This window comes from Thalassophryne amazonica, chromosome 18 (assembly GCF_902500255.1).
Source record: "Thalassophryne amazonica chromosome 18, fThaAma1.1, whole genome shotgun sequence".
Taxonomy (NCBI): Eukaryota; Metazoa; Chordata; class Actinopteri; order Batrachoidiformes; family Batrachoididae; genus Thalassophryne; species Thalassophryne amazonica.
The window spans coordinates 74,805,578-74,833,406 of record NC_047120.1 but is presented as its reverse complement, the minus strand read 5'-3'; the positions used below and the strand labels follow the sequence as shown (position 1 = coordinate 74,833,406).

Here is a 27,829-nt window from a genome sequence, read left to right as displayed (position 1 = left end):
TTTTCCACACTTTTTTCCTCTCCCACGTTTTTTTTCCAAAACCTTCAACAAATACATTTATTTCAACAACTACATTAACAGTAAATGAACAAAGGACAAGGCCACAGTAACATTCACAGTTTTATCATTATCAATAGAAAAAAATCCTTATAGAGATTGACAGTTTCATGACATTTGGGAGCGTCTATAAGCTTAATACTGCTTAGATATTAACATTCAGCCAGAAGTCTATGTAAATTCTTTTCAATCCTCTACATTTATGAATATGGAATTTACCAAACAAAATTTAAAGGTTGATAATGTATTCAATGTTTTTTTTTTTTCTACAGCATCTGCTACATCATACTACGTAAATAATATGCAAATTAGATGATGGCGTAATTTAGTGACTTCTAGTTGCCATACAACTGATTTAGATGAAACAAGATTAGATGCGTGTAAGCATTCATTCAGGGTCAAACTCTAAGAAAACAAAGTGACAGAGAGTGATGGTGTTCTGGCACTGTTCCATCTTCGAGCATTAAAATCTGCAGCGTCACAATCTGGCCCCAGCCCAAAGAACCAACAGAAAGCCTTCTTGGTGTCCCAGTAACCTGAAACCTAAATGCACAAGAATGAAAAACACATGCAGACTTTGTTTAATGTGTCACTGCTGCACTTTATTAATATTCACGGTTATATGAATTTTTAAATCTGTGTGCAACACATGCACAAACATGAGAGCAGATTATTAGTGCACGTGTGACGCAGGCCAGCAGGGGTTGCTGTGCATACGGTAGTCAAGAAGTCTCAGGCCGCCGACAGCCAAAGGATTCTGTGGTCCGGCGGGTCAGAGTGGCCACCTCCCATGGTGGAGATTGTGAGTTCTCGTCCTAAGGGGAGCCAAACAACACAATGCAGATGAGAGAGAGTACAAGCCGCTACACACACACAAATTGTTTAAGGGCAGATTATTTGTGCCTTGCATGTATCTTGAAGAGAACTGATGTTTTTTTTTTTTTTAAATCAAGCATCCCAGATCTGACAGTGAGACTAAATACAAGCTGACAGACAGTCAGCTTTCAGCACAGAAAACAACAGCCCAAAACCCTCCATCGTGCCACACGGGCCCACGTCTGTGGGTGCAGGGTGACTTTCTGAAATAAAAAGTCCTGAACGTTCTGCAGGTCTCCACAGCTGGAAGTGGGATTTGGATCGCTGTCAATCTTAACAGTGTGCTCCAGCCTCCTGTTCACTTCATGGAGGAAATCACGTTTCCCACCTGCCGGCCAAAAGCATGCAGGTGTGTGCATGAGCGCCCCCACCTGTCTGGTGCATGTGTGCGTGTGTTTTGACTCTGTGACGTACAGAGGAGGGGCCTGGGGAGGCTCTGAGTGGAAACAGAGCTTCCAGTGTTTCATATTACAGTGAAAAAGGAGTCGGTGCTGCTTTGTGGAGTTTATGGAGGCTGCAGCCACAGAAAATGAAGATCTCCTCTGTGGTCTTCGCTCTGATGACTCCAGCTCTCTTCACTGGTAAGAATCTTCATTTCACTTCATGTTTTTGTGGAAAACTCTGCAGGGAAGCCTGAAGGGTGTGGGATCCATAGCACATGAATTAAAACCCTTATAACTTTTGATGTTGTTTTTAAACTCTATTTTAGGTTTTTGTCTGTTTTTCTTTTCTTTTCTTTTCTTTTTTTTTTTATTCATAAATAACTTTGACTGCTTGTCAAATTAAGTTTACCTCCTTTTTATTATCTCCAGCTGAAAGATGATTAGTTAATTGGTTCAAAAGAAGAATAATCATCAAACATTTAGATAACTGCTTAATCAGTTTTTTCATGGGCTAAAAAAAATCCAATTTCCTGGTTGCAGCAATTATATCAGAAATTCATTTTTTAAAGTATTGGTATGTGTTATGTTTTAACTGTTCATAAAAAAGCATGCAACTTTTATGACAATTAATCATTTGTAATTTTTCTAACATTTACAATCAAATAACAGTATTTATAAAAAACAACATTAATTGCTGCAGGGAAAATGCATGTGAAACTAGAAACTATTCAGAGTTCATACTCCTGCCACCTGACCTGGTTGTGTCCTTAATTGTGCCTCACAGTCCTGGTGGTGGCGCTGTTTCACCAAAACGCAGAACAAAGGGAGAACATAATAGGTGATATTTTATAATAATTTAAAAGCTACATCAGTCTTGACTCATTGCTTCCCTTTGAAAATTTGATGAGGAGTTTTGCTGCCTACAAACATATTTGGTAACCAGTAAATCAAGACTTTTGACTGAAAGCAACATAAAGTTTGTTGTTTCTTGATTGTTTTGTTTCTCAAGATAAAGACTTTAGCAAAAAAAAAAAAGAAAAAAAAAGCATGTTTTAATGACAGTTGTGTGCAGGAAAGTATGTGTTTCTTATCTACAAGGCTGGAAGTAGGTGGTGTGATGTCATGTAGCTGTAAAGATCATTTCTCAATAGCCATCCCATGTATTTTGTCACGTCAGCATGAGAGGAAGAACACTGAGCAACAACAGAACCACTGAAAACAACAGAAATGATATATTTAGCTATGACGTGCAGCCCCACTACTGTCAGAGTAACACTTCTGTATCTTTGTGATGATCACTTTAAACTCTCAATTTCAATTCAATTTATTTAATTTATATAGCATCGAAACACAACAAGGTTGCCTCAAGGCGCTTCACACAAGTCTAACCTTGTACAATAACAAGTAGGGTTAGACTGTCACAGACTTTATTATGAACAGCTAACCTGTTTATTACATTACATGTAGACACATCTTACCTTCATGTCCCACAAACAACAGACTTAACTCCAGGAGTCCCAAAAACTGGCTCCTGAAATAATGTGTTCATCTCTATCAGTTTGCTGAAAAAGGTTTTGCAGAGTTCAAATTGTTGCAAACTTGAGCTGAGCTCCCATCTTTGGAGCAGATTGGCTCCATCTTTGGAATACTGGTTGGATTTTTAAACTGGCTTCTATTGGGCTGGTTGGTCATGCTCCCACCTGATCACGTCCCCCCTGAGTGCTGCTAGAACAAAAAGCTTGCCCTGTGAACAACCTGGAGGGACCGACGTATCACCTACAGCAGAGGCCTAACCCTAGATTCAGTGGCCCAGGTTAAGGCCGAAACAAAACAGAACGCAGGTAATATTGTTCCCGGCTCAGACTGCGTGTCTGTCGGGTCACCCTGTCGTGACAACACGTCAGGTTTGCATTCTTGGAGCCCAGCCGATAAGAGAGCACAAAGTCAAAACAACTGAACAAAATTGCCCACCTAGCCTGATAAGCATTGAGGCGCTTAGCAGTTCGCAGATACGCTAGATTTTTATGATCTGTATAAACCAAGAATGGCATTTGTGCCCCCACCACTCCTCCAAGGCCACTTTCACCACCAATAGTTCTCGGTCCTCGATGCTGTAGTTACGCTCGGCTGCAGTCAGTTTTTTAGAAAGATAGGCACACAGGTGTAGCCTATTGTCAGAGGAATTTCTTTGGTAGAGGACCGCATCAACACCAACATCAGAAGCATCGATCTCAACCATGAACTGTTGAGCGGGATCAGGGAGAAGCAGCACGGGGGCCGCAGTAAAGTGAATTTTTAGGACTCTAAAAGCCACGTCACACACCGGTGTCCAGACAAATGGCTGGAGAGACAATGTGACCTCATGCAACGGTGCTGCGATCGTGCTGAAATTTCTTATGAATTTTCAGTAGAAATTAGCAAAGTCCAGAAATCTTTAGACCTCCTTCCGTGAGGTAGGAACCCCATCTTGATCTCCCTCTCTGCAATCACGAATCCCAGAAACGATACTGTAGGTCTGTGAAACTCACTTCTTGACTTTAAAAAAAGGTTGTGGTGCAACTGTCATGACTTGCCGCTGCTAAGTCCTCGACAGTTATGTTTTCTGTCTTTACTGAGTTCTTTTGTCTGCTTTTTGAGCATCTGTTTATTTTGCTTTTGTCACAGCTGCTTGCTTTCTGTTCTTCACACTTTAGTCACATCTTGAGTTCCATTGTGGTATACTCTAGCCTTTGATCCACTGTCTTTGAGTTTTGTTCATCATTGCTTTTGTCACAGTTTGTTGTCTTTTGTTCTTCACACTTCATTCACATGTTGAATTCCATTTTTGTTTAGTTTAATGTTTGATCCACTGTCTTTGATTTTTGTTCATCATTGCTTTTGTCACAGTTTGTTGTCTTTTGTTCTTCACACTTCATTCACATGTTGGGTTCCATTTTTGTTTAGTTTAACGTTTGATCCACTGTCTTTGAGTTTTGTTCATCATTGCTTTTGTCACAGTTTGTTGTCTTTTGTTCTTCACACTTCATTCACATGTTGAGTTCCATTTTTGTTTAGTTTAATGTTTGATCCACTGTCTTTGAGTTTTGTTCATCATTGCTTTTGTCACAGTTTGTTGTCTTTTGTTCTTCACACTTCATTCACATGTTGAGTTCCATTTTTGTTTAGTTTAATGTTTGATCCACTGTCTTTGAGTTTTGTCCACCATTGCTTTTGTCACAGTTTGTTGTCTTTTGTTCTTCACACTTCATTCACATGTTGGGTTCCATTTTTGTTTAGTTTAATGTTTGATCCACTGTCTTTGAGTTTTGTTCACCATTGCTTTTGTCACAGTTTGTTGTCTTTTGTTCTTCACACTTCATTCACATGCTGAGTTCCATTTTTGTTTAGTTTAATGTTTGATCCACTGTCTTTGATTTTTGTTCATCATTGCTTTTGTCACAGTTTGTTGTCTTTTGTTCTTCACACTTCATTCACATGCTGAGTTCCATTTTTGTTTAGTTTAATGTTTGATCCACTGTCTTTGAGTTTTGTTCATCATTGCTTTTGTCACAGCTTGTTGTCTTTTGTTCTTCACACTTCATTCACATGTTGGGTTCCATTTTTGTTTAGTTTAATGTTTGATCCACTGTCTTTGAGTTTTGTTCATCATTGCTTTTGTCACAGTTTGTTGTCTTTTGTTCTTCACACTTCATTCACATGTTGAGTTCCATTTTTGTTTAGTTTAATGTTTGATCCACTGTCTTTGAGTTTTGTTCATCATTGCTTTTGTCACAGTTTGTTGTCTTTTGTTCTTCACACTTCATTCACATGTTGAGTTCCATTTTTGTTTAGTTTAATGTTTGATCCACTGTCTTTGAGTTTTGTTCATCATTGCTTTTGTCACAGTTTGTTGTCTTTTGTTCTTCACACTTCATTCACATGTTGGGTTCCGTTTTTGTTTAGTTTAATGTTTGATCCACTGTCTTTGATTTTTGTTCATCATTGCTTTTGTCACAGTTTGTTGTCTTTTGTTCCTCACACTTCATTCACATGTTGAGTTCCATTTTTGTTTAGTTTAATGTTTGATCCACTGTCTTTGAGTTTTGTTCATCATTGCTTTTGTCACAGTTTGTTGTCTTTTGTTCGTCACACTTCATTCACATGTTGACTTCCATTTTTGTTTAGTTTAATGTTTGATCCACTGTCTTTGAGTTTTGTTCATCATTGCTTTTGTCACAGTTTGTTGTCTTTTGTTCGTCACACTTCATTCACATGCTGAGTTCCATTTTTGTTTAGTTTAATGTTTGATCCACTGTCTTTGATTTTTGTTCATCATTGCTTTTGTCACAGTTTGTTGTCTTTTGTTCTTCACACTTCATTCACATGTTGAGTTCCATTTTTGTTTAGTTTAATGTTTGATCCACTGTCTTTGATTTTTGTTCATCATTGCTTTTGTCACAGTTTGTTGTCTTTTGTTCTTCACACTTCATTCACATGTTGGGTTCCATTTTTGTTTAGTTTAACGTTTGATCCACTGTCTTTGAGTTTTGTTCATCATTGCTTTTGTCACAGTTTGTTGTCTTTTGTTCTTCACACTTCATTCACATGTTGAGTTCCATTTTTGTTTAGTTTAATGTTTGATCCACTGTCTTTGAGTTTTGTTCATCATTGCTTTTGTCACAGTTTGTTGTCTTTTGTTCTTCACACTTCATTCACATGTTGAGTTCCATTTTTGTTTAGTTTAATGTTTGATCCACTGTCTTTGAGTTTTGTTCACCATTGCTTTTGTCACAGTTTGTTGTCTTTTGTTCTTCACACTTCATTCACATGTTGGGTTCCATTTTTGTTTAGTTTAACGTTTGATCCACTGTCTTTGATTTTTGTTCATCATTGCTTTTGTCACAGTTTGTTGTCTTTTGTTCTTCACACTTCATTCACATGCTGAGTTCCATTTTTGTTTAGTTTAATGTTTGATCCACTGTCTTTGAGTTTTGTTCATCATTGCTTTTGTCACAGCTTGTTGTCTTTTGTTCTTCACACTTCATTCACATGTTGGGTTCCATTTTTGTTTAGTTTAATGTTTGATCCACTGTCTTTGAGTTTTGTTCATCATTGCTTTTGTCACAGTTTGTTGTCTTTTGTTCTTCACACTTCATTCACATGTTGAGTTCCATTTTTGTTTAGTTTAATGTTTGATCCACTGTCTTTGAGTTTTGTTCATCATTGCTTTTGTCACAGTTTGTTGTCTTTTGTTCTTCACACTTCATTCACATGTTGGGTTCCGTTTTTGTTTAGTTTAATGTTTGATCCACTGTCTTTGATTTTTGTTCATCATTGCTTTTGTCACAGTTTGTTGTCTTTTGTTCCTCACACTTCATTCACATGTTGAGTTCCATTTTTGTTTAGTTTAATGTTTGATCCACTGTCTTTGAGTTTTGTTCATCATTGCTTTTGTCACAGTTTGTTGTCTTTTGTTCGTCACACTTCATTCACATGTTGACTTCCATTTTTGTTTAGTTTAATGTTTGATCCACTGTCTTTGAGTTTTGTTCATCATTGCTTTTGTCACAGTTTGTTGTCTTTTGTTCGTCACACTTCATTCACATGCTGAGTTCCATTTTTGTTTAGTTTAATGTTTGATCCACTGTCTTTGAGTTTTGTTCATCATTGCTTTTGTCACAGTTTGTTGTCTTTTGTTCTTCACACTTCATTCACATGTTGGGTTCCATTTTTGTTTAGTTTAATGTTTGATCCACTGTCTTTGATTTTTGTTCATCATTGCTTTTGTCACAGTTTGTTGTCTTTTGTTCTTCGCACTTCATTCACATGTTGAGTTCCATTTTTGTTTAGTTTAATGTTTGATCCACTGTCTTTGAGTTTTGTTCATCATTGCTTTTGTCACAGTTTGTTGTCTTTTGTTCTTCACACTTCATTCACATGCTGAGTTCCATTTTTGTTTAGTTTAATGTTTGATCCACTGTCTTTGAGTTTTGTTCATCATTGCTTTTGTCACAGTTTGTTGTCTTTTGTTCTTCACATTTCATTCACGTTGGGTTCCATTTTTGTTTAGTTTAATGTTTGATCCACTGTCTTTGATTTTTGTTCATCATTGCTTTTGTCACAGTTTGTTGTCTTTTGTTCTTCACACTTCATTCACATGCTGAGTTCCATTTTTGTTTAGTTTAATGTTTGATCCACTGTCTTTGATTTTTGTTCATCATTGCTTTTGTCACAGTTTGTTGTCTTTTGTTCTTCACACTTCATTCACATGTTGACTTCCATTTTTGTTTAGTTTAATGTTTGATCCACTGTCTTTGAGTTTTGTTCATCATTGCTTTTGTCACAGTTTGTTGTCTTTTGTTCTTCACACTTCATTCACATGCTGAGTTCCATTCTTGTTTAGTTTGATGTTTGAACCACGGTCTTTGATTTTTGATCATTATTGCTTTTTGTCACAGGTTTTATTTGTCACATTGTTCATTGCAGCCGTTGGTTATATTTTGTGTTTTACACTCTCATCACATACCAGTTCCATTCTAGTTTCAGCTTTTGATCTTCTTGTTGCTTTCTTTTCTAGTTATTGTCAAGTATTATTCTGTTCTTGTGGATAGTCCATACAGACTTTGGTTCAAGTTGTTTTTCTCTGTCTTATTAGTTTAGTATTGTTAGATTATGGTTTCTAGTCATGTCTGTGCTGTCACTGCACTCCCCTGCCTGTCTCTTCTCTTTTTGGTTCTTATGTCTTCACGGCCAGTCTCATTTGTCACAGTTGCGCCCTTTGATCCTTGCACTCTCTTGCTTTCACCAGTAAATCCTCATCTCTATTGGTCACATCCCATTTTGGTTGTCATCTCCTCGTCCACCTGTCACAGCATCCTCTTGCCTCACATAGTTGCCTCTCATCTTTGTAGTCCACACCCTCCTCCTGTCTGCTCATCACACCTGCTTCAAATCACTTCCTAATTAAGCCACTGTGCATTAAAGCCCTGCTACTTTTCATGTCGCTTGCTTGTTCGTTGATGTTACTTTCTCCATTCCAGCTCACGTACTATTGTTCTTTGTTCCTAGCCATAGTTCCTTGTTGCCGACCGTGCCTATTTTTCTTGACCTTGCATTTTGTCTTGCTCTTGTAATTTTGATTGCTGTGCTCTGACCTCAACCTGTATTTTTGACGCCTTTGTATTACACCTGCCTTTACCTTCACCTCGCCGACTGCCTTTTTGTGTACCAGACCCTCAGCCAGTATTTTTGATAAAGCTTTGACTCCAATCACCTGTCTGTGAGTTTGCATTGTGCCTTCTACTTCCTGCTGTGCCTTGCACTCCTGAGAACCATGACAGAACAAACAAGCCAGTACAAGGAGGCAGCAGACTCACCTCCAGCCTTGACTCCAGACCTCCTTGTCATCAAGAATATTTTCTCTGAGCTCAATTTTTTTCAACTGTTTTCATACCTGCTATACCCCAAAGCAAAAATTTAATTTTTTTAGACAAAGCCTGGAATTTGATTGAAGACAACAGATGGCTATACCAGTTTTTCCCAGAATTAGAAAATCTGGATGAGTTATTTGCAGTGGGGAGCCTTCCAGACTGGGTCAGGCATCCAGAGGGGCACATGTCATCCGAGACCAGCTGACCGGATGATGAGTCTGAATGGGTAGACCTAGAGGACGACATCTCATCTGAGATGGAGGGAGCTGAACTACAGAGCACGGCCAATATGTTTTTCAAGATTCAAGATCTGTTTTATGAATTTTTGGAGAGTCCAGGTTGGCAGAACAGGCTTTATATATTTTTTTCTACACTAGATCATATTCTGCAGCAGGAATCGGAGATCATATCGGCCTACCCTGATCTGCTCAACATTAAAGCTCTGTTCAAGCAAGGTTGGATCCCACCATATATAGAGGATCCGATGGACTGCCTTTTTAAATCAGAACTTTATGACTCCTGTCAAAACCCACCTCAGACAATCACGCTGTCGGCCGCAGTGGTCACACCTCCTCAGAGCGTCACAACAATCATGCCCAGTCAGCTGCCCGCATCTGCCCCTCAGAGTCCAATGATGCAGATGTCAGCTGATCGGAAGCAGCCAGGAGGGTCTGCTTTGCTGGGACTTTCTGTTCCGATGCTGGCCACACCCAAACCGGCTCCACGGAAGTGGCAGGTGCCTCTATTAATGCCAACTGCACCAGTCACCTCTCCATCTACAGCTACGGAAGCCTGCTTGTTGCCTGACTTCCTTGCTCTCGCAAGGCCATCAGGAAATGAAATGTCACCACAACAGCCGGAGTCATCTGCTCTGACCGCATCAGTGCATCAGCTCTGGGAATCTCCGGTCCTCACACCACAACATCACTCAGGTTGGGTTTTTCTGACACCGGCTGAAGCAGCTCCAGCATGCTCACCTCCACAGTCTTCATCTCCGACGCAGCCCACAGCAGCGGCACCAGCTGAAACGGTCCCAACACACTCATCTCCACAGTCCTTGAGGTCATCGTCCAAACCTGCTCCACCACGCCCCTCTCCTCAGTCTACAGTGGCAGCTCCAACTGAAGCAGCTCTGACATGCCCTTCTTCACAGCTTTCCACGACACTAATCACAACAGTCCTGGTTTGCCTGCCTTGACACTCATCAGTCCCAATCGGGTCCTCAGAATCGCCAATAATGTCTACAGAGAGGGTCACGCCTCCACAGATGACGGAGACACCATCAGAATCATCCACTGCATGTCTGCCACCAGAACTGTCTTCAGCGCTTCCTCTCCTCATCCGATCATCCAAGCCATCTTCGATGAGGACGTTACAATCCATAACCAGCTGGACAGGGAGTTTTCCTTTTTTCTGCTGCTTAATACTGCTGTTCAGTGTGTGTTTTCAATCCATTCTGTACTGGTTGGACATTCGATGGCAATCTGCATGTGTACATCTGTTGTTTTTCCCTTATTATGTTTTTTTTTTTTGCTTGACTTTGATTTTGTTTTCTTGTCCTCACATGGTTTGTACTTTTTATTAAATTGGATCTGCATTTTCCCTCACCAGCAGATAGAAAGACCCCGTGGGTTCCTCATTAAGTGTTTACACTTCTGTTACCCTCTTAGATATTACTTTTGGCCCACCTCACCTTTTACTTTTGTTTGGTTCATTATTTGGTTCCTGCCATCAATATCAGATTGAATCCCCTTTTGACTGGAGTTCTGAGATTTTGTTATTTATCCACCATGTATTGCATTTCAGGCTATTTTCATTTTTTGGGTTCCCTCACCGTTTGTGGGTTGGTAAAGAACGGGTCCACGGTTCACATTGTGGTTTGGTAGAGTTCTTTCCCGCCTCCCTTAAGTTTTCTGTTCTTTTCCCTCTTTGTTTGTTTTGTTGGATTATTGGGTGTTTGGTTTCGCTTATTTGCTCATTATTCAGGTTTTGCCCAGGTTTTTTAGCTCCCCATGTTCTGCATGATGTTTCCTTTTTGGTTTCTTGGTTAAGTTTGTTAGGTCCATATATCTTGTCTCCATTTGCTGTTCAGTAATTGGGTTATTAGGTAAGTGTTCCCTCTGGAGTGTGTTTTGTTCTTGGCCTTTTCACCCCTTGTTTTTTAGTTTTGTGAGGTTTTTGTTCCCTTTCCCGGTTCACTCCCTGCTCTGTGGTTTGTGTGTTGACTCTGTTTTCTGTGTTGTTTGCCTTTTTGATTTAGTGCTGCATTTCTGGTACTTACTTGCACAGTTTTGGATCATTAGACCTGTTAAGGCACCTCACCCACCTTGGTTGCCGCATGATGTCCACCTTCCAGGGTAGGCTTCATTTTGGTCGACCTTTTTGGTTTTTATCATGCCCTGTTCCTCCTCCCATCGCCACCGCAGGGTGGGCTTCTGGCCCCCACCTTGGGTTTCATTGAGCCACATGGCAAGTCTCGGGGTTCGTCCGTGGGCTTTGTTGGATCACATTGTCGCCCACCGGACTCTAGGTTGCCTTGCCCTTTTGCAGGTTTTCCTGGTGTCAGTTAGCTGTATGGCTTCTCACCTCGGATCCCTCTGGTTGTAGTCATTTACCGGTGGCCTTTTGGTCCCTTCCGGTGGGTTCTGCCAGGGCTTTTGGGCTCTGGTGCCCTCCTCTGGTTCCCCTCTTCCCTCCCGGGTTCGTCTGTGTTCTGTGGGGGGGTGGGCGGTTGTTTTGTTCGGCCCCTAGTGTTGGATGTTGGAGGGGAGGTGATGTCATGACTTGCCCCTGTCACTCCTCGACAGTTATGTTTTCTGTCTTTATTGAGTTCTTTTGTCTGATTTTTTTTGATCATCTGTTTATTTTGCTTTAAGCCACTGTGCATTTAAGCCCTGCTACTTTTCACACAGCCATAGTTCCTTGTTGCCAACTGTGCCTGTTTTTCTTGACCTTGCTTTGTGTCTTGCCCTTGTAACTTTGATTGCCGGGCTCTGACCTCAGCCTGCATTTTTGATGACACATTTGTGTTACACCTGCCTGTACCTTCGCTTCACCGACTGCTTTTTTGTGTACCAGACCCTCTGCCAGTATTTTCAATAAAGCCTTCTATATCTAACCACCTGTCTGTGACTTTGCATTGTGCCTTCTACTTCCTGCTGTGCCCTGCACTCCTGAGAACCACGACAGCAACAAGGTCTGAAGTTTGGTGCATACATGGAGGGGGTCCCAAGGTTGGGGGACAGTATCAATATATCATCCAGATAAATGAAGACAAACTTGTTCAGATATTCCTGCAATACATCATTAAGCAAATTTTGGAAGACCGCGTGTCATGCTCGGCCTCATCAGGGTGTTGGTTCTATTTTCCCCCTTTCTTTTGTCCACCTTCTGCTCCCGCTTTGTTTTATTAGTTGTTTATTTTCTTCAGGTGTTTAGCTCAGTTCATAGTTCCCTGTATTTCCTCACACCCATCTGATTATATTCACATTATTGCACCTGCCTCATGTCTTTGTCTTTCACCTTGTTCTGTCTGCTTTGTGTTTTGATTCATTCACACTCCCTGCACCTGCCCTAGTATCTTTGTGCTTTACATCACTCCCTTTCTCTCTATCTTGCACTGTGTTTAATCTTTGTCCACTAACCACGTCCCCTTTCTTGATTGCTCCACACATGCACCTCGTTAACACCACCTGTTCCTCATTTCACACCCTGATTAGTCCACCATCATTTAAACCCTCCACAGTCTCACAGTTCCCTGCCAGATTGTTGTCTTTGTACACTTTCCAGCGCCTGTTCACAGTCCTGATATTTGCCTTACAGTGCTCCAATTTCTCATCTGTACTCCTCGTCTATGCCTCTTGCCTCTTCCCGGATGTCTGTGTTTGCTCGTGCCACTGAACCCTGCTCGTCCATGATAGCGTATCTGCCGCACCCTGTTTGTACCGCTGCTTCACTGAGTGATCACATGTGTACCATAGCAAAGCCTGGAATAAAGACCATGATTTCTCGCACACCCAAGCCTCATCTGGGAGTCTGCTTCACGGGTCCAGCCGCCCCTGATGCCGGGCCTCCACCTGGCTTGACACCATGGGAGCGTTAGTGAGACCAAAGAGCATTACTAAATACTCTTAGTGTCCTGAAGGTGTGTTACATGCGGTTTTCCATTCATCGCCTTGTTTTATTCTGACTAAATGATATGCATTGTGAAGATTGAGTCTGGTAAAAATCTTGGCTCCTTCCAATAACTCAAATGTGGAGGAGATGAGAGGCAGCAGATAGCAGTTCTTAACTGTTATGTCATTGAGCCCGCGATAATCCTGGAGTCCTTCAAGTTCCTAGGGGTTCACATCTCTGCTGACCTCTCCTGGTCAGTCAACACCGCAGCACTGGTCAAGAAGACCCAGCAGTGACTACACTTCTTGAGGGTGCTTAGGAAGGAGCAATTAAGCACACCCCTGCTGGTGACCTTCTATCGCTCCACTATAGAGAGCCTGCTGACCTACGCAGTGTCAGTGTGGCACTCCAGCTGCACTGAAGCTGACAGGAAGAGACTGCAGAGGGTAACAAACACTGCCCAAAAAATCATTGGCTGTCCTCTGCCCCCCATTTCCACCATCTACACCTCCCGTTGTCTTAGTAGGGCCAAGAACATTCTCAAGGACAATACACACCCCAGCTTTCACCTCTTCAACCTGTTGCCCTCTGGCAGGCGCTACAGGTCCATACAGGCCAGGACAAATAGACTCAGAGACAGTTTCTTCCCCAAAACCATCACCATGTTGAACAATAATCTGCACTAAAAACGGACTATATTAGGTACTGAGTTGCACCATATCTATCTCATTTGTAGCACAGGACTTTTGCACATTTTTCAGTTGTTACATTGTTTACATCGCCTATAGTTGTCATACAGTTTTACATTTCCTTTTGCACTCTCTCAATTGCTACACTGTTTACACTGTCCACATGTTACACAATTTTACATTTCAGCAAAGGACTTCACATGTTTCTTTATGTGATATTGTTGTTTATTCATGTTATATTGTCTGGTATTGCACTGCGTGCACTTTTTAAGGAGCAGCCCCCCTAATCTCGTTGTACTATGCAGACTGTGTTTGCTGTGTATAATGACAATAAAGGCTTTCTATTCTATTTCTATTCTATTCTATTCTATAATCAATGCATGGGCGAAGAGACTTGTCCTGTTTCTTTTCAAAAAAGAACCCCACCGAAGGTCTAATCAAACCTGCCGCAAGAGACTCCTGAATGTTCTCATTCATAGTGTTGCGTTCAGGACCCAACAGAGAAAAGAGCTTTCCCTGGTTTGCCCTGGGGAGGAACTCAATAGTACAATCGTATTCCTGGTGAGTCAGTAATGATTTAGCTTTGATTTTACTAAATACGGGTGCCAAGTCATGATAGCATGACGGGAACTCAACGAGATCCAGGTTAGAAACTGGCTGAGTACGTACAGGTTTAAGCAGATAGGAATTTTTACAGGCAGGTCCCCAAGAAACTATTTCTCCCTTTAACTAATCAAAATTGGGGCCGTGTTGTTGCAACCGGGGTGCCCCAAAATAGTTGGGTGTCATATTATCGAAAACATAAAAACTAATAGATTCAGAGTGGATTTCAGACATGATCAATCTGACAAACTGAGTACGGTGAGTAATACAACCCAATTCATGACCATCCACAGCGCATACCACCAGAGGGTGCAAGAGCTTAAACGGCTTCATGTGCAGGGACCTGGCAAGAGAAGACAAAATCAAATTTGCATCAGAACCAGAATCAACAAAAGCTGACACGGAAGCTGACGAATGATCAGAGATTAATTTAGCCGGAATAACATTTTGTGCTATGGAAGGAATAATTGAATTCTGACTTGCCCATAATTCAGATTTAGGCTGCACGATGGTACTGGTTTGACAATTTACACTGGCTTGATAATTGGTAATCAAATGACCTGATTGTCCACAGTAAAAAAAAGAGTTCATCTTCACGGCGGTGCCATTGCTCGGCTGATGACAGACGAGTGTGGCCCAGCTGCATGGGCTCTTTGGTGCTGCGATGTGGTGATTCGGCTCCAATGTGGTTTGGCGGTGTGACCGAGCGTCAGTCAGATAACCGAGCCACTCGGCGAAGATGATCCAATATGTGTTGTTCAGTCCGAATATCAGCGCAATGAGCTCATCAAGGCCCTAGGGAGGTCTATGATGACGAGCTGGTCTTGGATGTTGTCCCACAGCCCCTGGAAGAAGACATCTAGGAGTGCCGCTGGGTTCTACTCGCCAGAATATGGAAGTCTTTGGTGTAGTCTGACTTGGCAACCGCTCTCTTTGAGCCTCATAAGGGAGCGTGCAGCTTCATGCACCAGAAACGTGTATTGGAACACCTGTTGCAAGGCTGATGTGAAAGCCGGAAGAGAAGCACATGTGGTGGATTAACGACCCCATTCTGCCATGGCCCACGCTGCAGCACGACTGGTCAGGTGAGTGATCATCAATGCTATCTTTGTCCAGTTGGATGGAAACATTGATGACATTAGTTCGAACTGAAGCTCACACTGAGTGATGAATGGTCTGACATCACCGAACTTGCCTGAGAAGCATTCAGGTCAAGACAGCTGGTTACAAAAAAATTGGTTCAGGTACGGAAGCCTGTGAAGCTGCTGACGGCCCTGGAGGTGGTACACTGGAGCCGCCGGTGACCATGTCAGAAGTAGCCTGAGGATTAAATTTAGACAGTAACTGTCCCATCTGGGTCCTCACCAAAGACATAAACGAGTCCTGGGGTTTAGCGAGTTCACTAAACCCGGAAGTGAGAGCGGTGAGCTGGTCTCCCTGCTGAGCTAGCTGCCTACTGTGGTGGCGATAGCAGAGGTCGGTACATGAGTAGGCAGTCCAGAAAATACAGCAGTACAGAAATCATCAGGTTGAGGCGTGGTCGGTCAAACGGGCAGGAGGTCGGGAACACTATGAGGCAGGCAAGACTATGGAATGCAACGAACAGAGGCACAAGGCACAACAATCTGGCAAGGGGCTAAAGCACCTAGTAAGCTTATATAACCCCAGGTGACGAGCTGCAAATCAGAAACAGGTGTGCATGGAAAGCACAAGAACAAGGGCGTGGCCAGAGAGAGTGAAACACCCACCACCAAGAACCAAGAGACAGACAAGAGAGATAGAGACAGACAGACCCAAGCAGAACAACCAAGCAAGAGAATAAACATACAGAAAACCAATGAATCAGGAAAAAATATGAAACAGACCAGAAAAATAAAAACAGATAACGAGACAAAACTCAAACCCTGACAGCTTCAAAGCATCAACATTCAGCCAGAATCAGGCATTTTGTAACATTTTTGTTGTTTTGGGCAGCCGGGATTGAAAGATTTTCAGCAATCGCAGGTCACAGCTGCATTATAACATGAACATTCAGTCTCTGTGCTGGTCGACCGTGGTGGTCACATATCATGTTTATTGATCACAAACAGTCTGTGTTAACATCTAAAGTTGAGCCGTGGACGTATTGATGCTCACAAAGATCAACAAGAAAAATAGAAGAACAAAAATGTGCTGCAGTTGACACAGTGTCGGAATCTGAAAGTTTCTGTATTCCTTTGAAGTTCCCAGAAGACGATTAACTCAAAACCTTTTCCATGTAACTGATGTAATTTGACAGCAGAGGGCTGCACGGTTGTATACGGGGTTAGCATGTTTGCCTCAGAGAGGATTCTCCAGGATTCAGACATTCTCTACAGTACATGTGTTGTTAGGAAGGGAATCCGGTGTGAAACGTGTCAAATCGATCTGCAAATCCATATCAGAGAAAACAAGAAAAGCCAAAAGAAATTAGCAGGCACATGGAACTTCCAAAAACATTTTCCATTTCTTTGTTTGTTTTTCCTTTCAGATTTGTGTTGGGCCATCAATGTCACCATCACACCTTCCCCATTCATGGTTGCTCAGGAGGGTCAAAATATCACGCTCACCTGTGTCGTGTCCCAGCGGCGCCGCAACAGTGCCTTACCAGTTGTGAAATGGACCTTCCTACCACATGGAACAGCTCGGCTGGAAGATGAAGTCCTCCTGGCCCGTGTCAACATGAGGAAAGCCCGTTTCTATGGGAACTACACCAAGAGTTTCCCATGGCCAAAAATAAAGCTGATGGTGGTGAAGCAGGGGAAGATATTTGACTTATTGATCCTGAATGTATCTGAGGGGGACCGGGGTCTCTATATGTGCCGAGTACAGGAGTTTAAAAAACAGCAGGAGCACTGGAAAGCCTCGTCCAACTGCACCGCCGCTACGGAGCTCAGAGGTGAGACGGATTTATTTTTCTTTGTGTCCCAAGTATTTACAAAATCAGAATCATTCACTTCAAGTTTTTGGAATTACAGGCAGGTTTTGTGAACCAGACAAGAGAGTTTAAAGACAGGGGCACATCTGGTTATTAGGATAACTCACATTAGCACAACATTAAAACAATCAATTTGATGTTTGTGAATTCTAAAATGTGCATTAGTACAAACAAACAGGATTGTCAACTTTGGGACCTCAGCTGGAGTGAGACTGCATGCATAGCACACGCTGAAAACTTTTGGTAACGCTAACCCTAACTTTTTTTAAAAAGTCCTCACTTACTCATAAAAATAATAATAGAAGGGAAACTGTTTGATTCCTCTCCTCTCCACATCCATCCTCCTTCCTTTTTCTGAAATATTTCAGGAAGCTCATCTACAGGCATGTGAGCTGTTGTCCCAATCCTCCTTCATGCACCACCCAGCCTCATTCGTACTATGTGTGAAGGGGCCTTAAAATTTTTATCCATTTCATAAAATTCTTGCCACATCCAAATTTCTTCAAAACCACTGAGATAAATCCATTCAACTCTATCAAATGCCTTCTCAGCATCGAGTGATAAAAGGGCTTTGTTTTTTATTCAGTTGTTGTTGATGTTGTTGTTGATGTGTGCCTTTCACTTTCCATGGTAGAGTTTTAACTTGCACTTGTTGATGCAGCGACGAAATGTATTAACTGACAGTGGTTTTCTGAAGTGTTCCTCAGCCCACGCAGTAAGATCCTTTACACAATGATGTTGTTTTTTAATGCAGTGCTGCCTGAGGGATCAAAGGTCACGGGCATTCAATGTTGGTTTTCGGCCTTCTCCAGATTCTCTGAATTTTCTGATTATATTATGGACTGTAGATGATGGAATTCCTAAATTACTTGCAATTGAATGTTGAGAAACGTTGTTCTTAAACTGTTGGACTATTTTTTCACGTAGTTGTTCACAAAGTGGTGATCCTCGTCCCATCTTTGCTTGTGAACGGCTGAGCCTTTTGGGGATGCTCCTTTTATACCCAATCATGACACTCACCTGTTTCCAATGAACCTGTTCACCTGTGGAATGTTTCAAACAGGTGTTCTTTGAGCATTCATCAACTTTTCCAGTCTTTTGTTGCCCCGTTCCAGCTTTTTTGAAATGTGTTGCAGGCATCCATTTCAAAATGAGCAAATATCTGCACAAAAACAAAAAAACGTCTCAGTTTGAACATTAAATATTTTGTCTTTGTGGTGTATTCAGTTGAATATACGTTGAAGAGGCTTTGCAAATCATTGTATTCTGTTTTTATTCACATTTGACACAACATCTCAACTTCATTGGAATTGGGTTTGTATGTAAAGAATGGGCAGGTGGCCAATAATCTTCTGTTTTAAAAGCATGCGTACATAACCCTCTGGACTCCAGGGTATAACTGGCCGTTTTTGACTACTTTTGGTGTTACCTTTAAAATTTACCTTTAAAAAGTGTTTATCTGGCCTTGTTTGGTGTCATTTTTCAGCACAGCCTCACCTGTGTGACTTTCCAGTTTTTCATTCATTGATCTACTGTATTAACAGTGAACTTAAAATCACACAAAAAACATCAAATCCAAGTAGGAAAAAGTTAGGTTTTTTTACTGTAAAAACCACAAACTTTTTTAACGAACCATTTTCATAACTTCAAATATAAATAGAAATTGTAAATTTCAAAAACATATGTACAAATGTAGCAAAAAAAAATAAAGTTAAATACAACTATTTACATAAATGCAGGAAATGTTTCAGGCATTTTTTTTTTTTTTTTTTGGTACAATTATTTACAAAAGTCAGATTACACAATAAGATTTAGAATTTCAAAAACATATGTACAAATATAGTGCAGGAAATACTAAACTATTTGTGCCACTCAAAAAAACAATTCCTGTCCAACACAAGACACAGGGCCTGACACTTCCACGGTGTGTCACTCCTCTTGTTGTCCACCTGAAGGCCCCATTGGCATCTCAATCTGCCTTTTGTGGCTTTTTGGTGAGGATCTGTGCCTGTCACAATTGGCACAGGAATGTGGATCTGGCTCCTGTTCTGTGGGACACCTGTTTTGTCTGTGCCACACAGTTGACACAACAGCTCCACCATAAAGTCCTTGTGTGTCATGGGCTGCACTTGCTTGACACTGCTGATCTCACGATGCAAGATGAATGCATTTATGATTGCAATGTAAAGGACAACACTGCAACACTGTCCTGTACCAGCGTGTAGTTTTCCAATGCGTGGAGTAGTCCTGGATGAGCTGGTCAGATAAGTCGACTCCACCCATGTTTTTATTATAAGCCAACACTGGAGTAGGACAAGGAATGTCTTTCACCTTCCAGCATCCATCCTTCGCATCCTTCACCCTTCTCCGCACTATCTCACCTGAAAACACATGATGGATGGTGGAGCACACAGACACCTCCCGTGTGTCCAGCCCCTCTCTTATCCATCTTATAGATCCTCTTTCAGATTTTTTGTGAGAGCATTTGCCCTTCCTCTGGGGTATTCTCCTCTGTTCTCCCTGTATGTGCCACATGCCCCAAACTTCATGTTAGCCAGGTCCATGAACGGTTTGGGACTCATGTAGCAATTGGCCATGTAAATCAATCAATCAATCAACTTTTTTCTTATATAGCGCCAAATCACAACAAACAGTTGCCCCAAGGCGCTCCATATTGTAAGGCAAGGCCATACAATAATTATGAAAAACCCCAACGGTCAAAACGACCCCCTATGAGCAAGCACTTGGCAACAGTGGGAAGGAAAAACTCCCTTTTAACAGGAAGAAACCTCCAGCAGAACCAGGCTCAGGGAGGGACAGTCTTCTGCTGAGACTGGTTGGGGCTGAGGGAAAAAAACAGGAAAAAGACATGCCGTGAAGGGGGGCAGAGATCGATCACTAATGATTAAATGCAGAGTGATGCATACGGAGCAAAAAGAGAAAGAAACAGTGCATCATGGGAACCCCCCCACAATCTACGTCTAAAGCAGCATAACCAAGGGATGGTCCAGGGTCACCCGATCCAGCCCTAACTATAAGCCTTAGCGAAAAGGAAAGTTTTAAGCCTAATCTTAAAAGTAGAGAGGGTATCTGTCTCCCTGATCTGAATTGGGAGCTGGTTCCACAGGAGAGGAGCCTGAAAGCTGAAGGCTCTGCCTCCCATTCTACTCTTACAAACCCTAGGAACTACAAGTAAGCCCGCAGTCTGAGAGCGAAGCGCTCTAATGGGGTAATATGGTACTACGAGGTCCCTAAGATAAGATGGGACCTGATTATTCAAAACCTTATAAGTAAGAAGAAGAATTTTAAATTCTATTCTAGAATTAACAGGAAGCCAATGAAGAGAGGCCAACACGGGTGAGATATGCTCTCTCCTGCTAGTCCCCGTCAGTACTCTAGCTGCAGCATTCTGAACCAACTGAAGGCTTTTTAGGGAACTTTTAGGACAACCTGATAATAATGAATTACAATAGTCCAGCCTAGAGGAAATAAATGCATGAATTAGTTTTTCAGCATCACTCTGAGACAAGACCTTTCTGATTTTAGAGATATTGCGTAAATGCAAAAAGGCAGTCCTACATAATTGTTTAATATGCGCTTTGAATGACATATCCTGATCAAAAATGACTCCAAGATTTCTCACAGTATTACTAGAGATCAGGGAAATGCCATCCAGAGTAACGATCTGGTTAGACACCATGCTTCTAAGATTTGTGGGGCCAAGTACAATAACTTCAGTTTTATCTGAGTTTAAAAGCAGGAAATTAGAGGTCATCCATGTCTTTATGTCTGTAAGACAATCCTGCAGTTTAGCTAATTGGTGTGTATCCTCTGGCTTCATGGATAGATAAAGCTGGGTATCATCTGCGTAACAATGAAAATTTAAGCAATACCGTCTAATAATACTGCCTAAGGGAAGCATGTATAAAGTGAATAAAATTGGTCCTAGCACAGAACCTTGTGGAACTCCATAATTAACTTTAGTCTGTGAAGAAGATTCCCCATTTACATGAACAAACTGTAATCTATTAGACAAATATGATTCAAACCACCGCAGCGCAGTGCCTTTAATACCTATGACATGCTCTAATCTCTGTAATAAAATTTTATGGTCAACAGTATCAAAAGCAGCACTGAGGTCTAACAGAACAAGCACAGAGATAAGTCCACTGTCCGAAGCCATAAGAAGATCATTTGTAACCTTCACTAATGCTGTTTCTGTACTATGATGAATTCTAAAACCTGACTGAAACTCTTCAAATAGACCATTCCTCTGCAGGTGATCAGTTAACTGTTTTACAACTACCCTCTCAAGAATCTTTGAGAGAAAAGGAAGGTTGGAAATTGGCCTATAATTAGCTAAGATAGCTGGGTCAAGTGATGGCTTTTTAAGTAATGGTTTAATTACTGCCACCTTAAAGGCCTGTGGTACATAACCAACTAACAAAGATAGATTGATCATATTTAAGATTGAAGCATTAAATAATGGTAGGACTTCCTTGAGCAGCCTGGCAGGAATGGGGTCCAATAAACATGCCGATGGTTTGGACGAAGCAACCAATGAAAATAACTCAGACAGAAGAACCGGAGAGAAAGAGTCTAACCAAATACCGGCATCACTGAAAGCAGCCAAAGATAACGATACATCTTTGGGATGGTTATGAGTAATTTTTTCTCTAATAGTCAAAATTTTGTTAGCAAAGAAAGTCATGAAGTCATTACTAGTTAAAGTTAATGGAATACTCAGCTCAATAGAGCTCTGACTCTTTGTCAGCCTAGCTACAGTGCTGAAAAGAAACCTGAGGTTATTCTTATTTTCTTCAATTAGTGATGAGTAGAAAGATGTCCTAGCTTTACGGAGGGCTTTTTTATAGAGCAACAAACTCTTTTTCCAGGCTAAGTGAAGATCTTCTAAGTTAGTGAGACGCCATTTCCTCTCCAACTTACGGGTTATCTGCTTTAAGCTACGAGTTTGTGAGTTATACCATGGAGTCAGACACTTCTGATTTAAAGCTCTCTTTTTCAGAGGAGCTACAGCATCCAAAGTTGTCTTCAAAGAGGATGTAAAACTATTGACGAGATACTCTAACTCCCTTACAGAGTTTAGGTAGCTACTCTGCTCTGTGTTGGTATATGACATTAGAGAACATAACAAAGGAATCATATCCTTAAACCTAGTTACAGCGCTTTCTGAAAGACTTCTAGTGTAATGAAACTTATTCCCCACTGCAGGGTAGTCCATCAGGGTAAATGTAAATGTTATTAAAAAATGATCAGACAGAAGGGAGTTTTCAGGGAATACTGTTAAATCTTCTATTTCCATACCATAAGTCAGAACAAGATCTAAGATATGATTAAAGTGGTGGGTGGACTCATTTACTTTTTGAGCAAAGCCGATAGAGTCTAATAATAGATTAAATGCAGTGTTGAGGCTGTCATTCTCAGCATCTGTGTGGATATTAAAATCGCCCACTATAATTATCTTATCTGAGCTAAGCACTAAGTCAGACAAAAGGTCTGAAAATTCACAGAGAAACTCACAGTAACGACCAGGTGGACGATAGATAATAACAAATAAAACTGGTTTTTGGGACTTCCAATTTGGATGGACAAGACTAAGAGACAAGCTTTCAAATGAATTAAAGCTCTGTCTAGGTTTTTGATTAATTAATAAGCTGGAATGGAAGATTGCTGCTAATCCTCCGCCACGGCCCGTGCTACGAGCATTCTGACAGTTAGTGTGACTCGGGGGTGTTGACTCATTTAAACTAACATATTCATCCTGCTGTAACCAGGTTTCTGTTAGGCAGAATAAATCAATACGTTGATCAATTATTATATCATTTATCAACAGGGACTTAGAAGAGAGAGACCTAATGTTTAATAGACCACATTTAACTGTTTTAGTCTGTGGTGCAATTGAAGGTGCTATATTATTTTTTCTTTTTGAATTTTTATGCTTAAATAGATTTTTGCTGGTTATTGGTGGTCTGGGAGCAGGCACCGTCTCTACGGGGATGGGGTAATGAGGGGATGGCAGGGGGAGAGAAGCTGCAGAGAGGTGTATAAGACCACAGCTCTGCCTCCTGGTCCCAACGCTGGACAGTCACAGTTTGGAGGATCCAAGAAAATTGGCCAGATTTCTAGAAATGAGAACTGCTCCATCTAAAGTGGGATGGATGCCGTCTCTCCTAACAAGACCAGGTTTTCCCCAGAAGCTTTGCCAATTATCAATGAAGCCCACCTCATTTTTTGGACACCACTCAGACAGCCAGCAATTCAAGGAGAACATGCGGCTAAACATGTCACTCCCGGTCCGATTGGGGAGGGGCCCAGAGAAAACTACAGAGTCCGACATTGTTTTTGCAAAGTTACACACCGATTTAATGTTAATTTTAGTGACCTCCGATTGGCGTAACCGAGTGTCATTACTGCCGACGTGAATTACAATCTTACCAAATTTACGCTTAGCCTTAGCCAGCAATTTCAAATGTCCTTCGATGTCGCCTGCTCTGGCCCCCGGAAGACAATTGACTATGGTTGCTGGTGTCGCTAACTTCACATTTCTCAAAACAGAGTCGCCAATAACCAGAGTTTGATCCTCGGCGAGTGTATCGTCGAGTGGGGAAAAACGGTTAGAGATGTGAACGGGTTGACGGTGTACACGGGGCTTCTGTTTAGGGCTACGCTTCCTCCTCACAGTCACCCAGTCGGCCTGCTTTCCCGACTGCCCGGGATCTGCCAGGGGGGAACTAACGGCGGCTAAGCTACCTTGGTCCGCACCGACTACAGGGGCCTGGCTAGCTGTAGAATTTTCCACGGTGCGGAGCCGAGTCTCCAATTCGCCCAGCCTGGCCTCCAAAGCTACGAATAAGCTACACTTATTACAAGTACCGTTACTGCTAAAGGAGGCCGAGGAATAACTAAACATTTCACACCCAGAGCAGAAAAGTGCGGGAGAGACAGGAGAAGCCGCCATGCTAAATCGGCTAAGAGCTAGTAGCTACACAACCTAGCGGATTCCTAAAAACACACAAAGTGAATAATGTGTAAATAATTTAAAGGTGATTCAGCAGAAGGAGTGCCCCAATCAAGGCACCAAACAGGCCATGAAGCAGCACAGGCAACGCACGACAACAGTGCTAAAAGAGAAAATAAAAATAATAAAAACGAAAGCGTTAGCAAGCTAGTTAGCTTGCCAACGCTGATGAAAGTTAGCTGATAAAAGTGCTCCGTCGCGATGTTTCGACCGTTAGAGGTCTTCCTTAGGCGTTGGAGCACAGTAAAAAAGTAAAAATAAAAAAAAAAAAGTAAAAAGGTAAAAAAGTAAAAAAGTCTTGAAAAAGACTGTTAATTCAAGTCCAAAGCAGCAGGTAGCAGTCTCAGTGTAAACAGTCCCAACAGAGAGCCAAAATTCTGATGTGTAGCCAGTAAATGTGGTACCCAGTACCAAAAAAAAAAAAAAAGAGGCAGTTTGAAGCAGAAACGAGGTAATGTGCTTGGTCCATGTGTCCTTGAGAAACATTGATTGAAAAAAAAGATGGCGGCACCAGGGGTGACAGGCATTGCAGCAGCTCTCTTCACTAATGCGCTGCTCACAAGTATCTCTTATTATATCGACACTGGGAATATTTTGAATGGACATTACCTAAACAGCAATTTAAAACTGTGAAATAAAAACTCCAAAAACCCAAGTAAGTAAACATTTTGGTTTTGGGAGATATGTCCTAGCCACCACCTTCATTCAATCACAGCTCGGCAGCCGTTCAACAGTGCTCTGGGACCACGCCTAAGTCACAGCGAAGCTACGCATTTCTGGTAGTAATGTTCCTCCTGCTATCTGGGGACCTACATCAGTGCCCTGGTCCGTTCCATCACACTAATGTAGTGGCTGACCTGATTGAGCATGAGATCTGGCATGGCGTGGCTACCCGCTTAGCCTGTAGCAGTGGACCAGCAGCTCCTGTGATCCACCTAGGGTTGGATGGGCTCTTCTACCTGCACCAACACTGACTATTAACAGACTGGCGACTCCAGATGGGGTCATGCCTAAGGCTAATAGCCTAGCAGTCCAGGGGCCTCCACCACCAGGAGTGCTAGTCAGGGAGCTAATGCCACCAATGGTGTTAGCAGGGGAGCTACCGCCACCAGTGATCTGCGACGGGGTTGCGGCTATGGCTAACGGCCCAGCAGACATGAGACCTCCATCTTCTCCAGTGGTGTTAGCAAGGGAGCTAACGCCACCAGCGGCCCGCAACGGGGTCAAGCCTACGGCTAATGGACCAGCAGACTTGAGGCCTCCATGTTCTTCAGCGGGGCTAGCAGGGGAGCTAATGCTACCAGCAACGGGGTCGCGCCTACTGCTAACGGCCCAGCAGACATGAGATCTCGATCTTCTACATCAGTGTTAGCAGGGGAGCTAACCAGGCAAAGCTCAGTCACTAACTTGTCTGTTACCTCTCAAGACTACATTAAGGTAAAGCCAAGAAATAAAGTTTTTAGAAAACATAGGCGTGCAAACTTGTTCACTACTCTGAATCAGGCAAGAACTGTATGGGACCCTAACTGTAAACCAAAGGGACTGTTTTGTGGTCATTTGAACATTCATAGTCTGTGTAACAAACGTGAACAAATGGACCATCTTCTGACTGATTCTAATATAGACATCCTAGGTATCTCTGGGACATGGTTGAAATCATCATCACCTGAAGCCTTGGTAACAATGCCTAAATATCAAGTGTTTGCCTCACCTTTTCTAAAACTACCTGGAAAGCCACCTGACTTAACAACTGCCTTAACAATATGGACACTGTGGCCTCTGATAAAAAATATCCAAGCACAGGCATGCTATGTGTTAATAGTGTTGCTGTGCATGCTGGCCCTCACTACATCGCAGTTGTTTGGGAGCTGGGTTGCGGCCGGTGCACGCTTAGTCTCATGTGACGGTGTGCCAAAGACGCTGTGACAAGTATAAATTAGATTCACTACAGGCTGTTGTTGCATCTAAACAATGCAACACAAAACTCTTTCAAACTGTAAACCATGCGTCTGTTTTATGGAATACAAGGACCAAACCGAAAGGAATATTTGGTGGACACATAAACATACATAGCATGATTTCGAAATGGATCATTTACTTACGGACTCAAATCTGGATTACCTCTGTCTTACGGAAACTTGGTTGACACCTACGACTCCTTTATCCATGTTTACAATTGCTGGATATAAAGTTTATAGACGGGACAGAGGGAAGGGGAAAGGGGGCGGGGTTCTGATCTACATGAAAGACAGCATCGACAGTCATGCAATAGATATTCCAGTACATACCTTGGAATGTGTTGGTGTCACAATAACTCTATCACCTCAGATGTCTTTTATCATTCTTGCTGTTTATCGTCCTCCAAATGCAAAAGATGACTTTTATACTGGTTTAACTGAAATACTTAAGAAATATGAAAGGAAAGAAATTTTACTAATGGGGGATTTTAATGTCAATTGGTTGGATAAAGTAAAGAAAAGAAAGCTTCAAGACATTGCAAATTCAGTACAAATGTCACAATTGATAAATAAGCCCACCAGATTAACTAAGAACTCTCAAACTTTGATTGACCTAATATTTACTAACAAACCAGACAGAATAACGAAAATATACAATTTAATAACTGGGCTGTCGGATCATAATCTAAACCTTGTTGCAAGAAAATTGAATAAATTACGAAACAGAAATAAAAATATTAAAAATCAATGTAAAAATCCTTACATTCCAAAGAAAAATCAAACTCCTCTGGAGAAAGAAATAAAAGAAATAGACTGTTGCTGTAAAATTGATAATGAATGTTGTGATCGCTCATGCAGTAATATAATTTTAGCTATAAAGGACACAGTTGCTAAATATACTGAACTGAAGCAGAGGAAACCAAAGAAAAAGCAACTGCCATGGTTTAATAGCTCTCTCTGGGATCTAATGAAACAGAGGGATATGGCTCTTAAACGTTTTCTCAAAACAAAATTAATCACTGATCATTACATTTTCAAAAGTTTGCAAAATAAAGTTACTATGCACCTTAGAAAGGTAAAGGGAAATTTCTTCTTAAATCTGATTAAAGAGGCAAAAGGGAACAGTAAACAACTCTGGAGGAGTATGGACAAATTACTGGGAAGAGAAAAACCAAATTGTGATAAATTACAACTTGAAAAAAATGGAGTAATTAACAATGATAATGCTGAATTGGCAATATACTTTAATGATTATTTTCTTGATTCTGTTCTGAAATTGGCAGACAATTTTTGTAATTATTATTGTTCCTTGAAACTTGAAAATGATTGTAATGACTCTTTTAAATTGTATAATATTGTGGAAGAAAATGTTTAGAAATGTTAGAAAAGTTATTTCGCAACTAAACAAGAGTAAAACTAAGGACGTCTTTGGTATTGACACCACTTTCTTAAAGGAACACAAAGAAACTCTAACCCCAGTTTTAACAAAAGTGATAAAACTTTCAATCAACAACAGTCAATATGTGAAAACAGCTTCCCCACGGTTTTAAAAACAGCTGTGGTTAAGCCTGTCTACAAGTCTGGAGACAACCTCCAAGGCTCCAACTATAGGCCTATCAGTATCCTTCCAACCAACTCCAAAGTCTTTGAAAAAGTTGTAGTAATGCAGTTGATGAAACATCTCAAGTCTGTTGAGGCTTTACATCCTCTTCAGTTTGGTTTTAGAAAACACTACTCAACCGA

General features: G+C 41.5%; 1 protein-coding gene across 1 annotated transcript in view; it reads left to right on the top strand.

Moving 5' to 3' along the window:
• The first annotated feature begins 1,395 nt into the window (after nt 1–1,395).
• Nucleotides 1,396–27,829, top strand: part of vstm4b (V-set and transmembrane domain containing 4b) — a 70,539-nt gene continuing 44,105 nt past the window's right edge. Inside the window, exons 1-2 of the mRNA XM_034194568.1 lie at nt 1,396–1,514; nt 16,643–17,050. Coding sequence (XP_034050459.1) covers nt 1,463–1,514; nt 16,643–17,050 — 460 coding nt within the window. The 5' untranslated portion in view covers nt 1,396–1,462. The remainder of the gene's footprint in view (nt 1,515–16,642; nt 17,051–27,829) is intronic.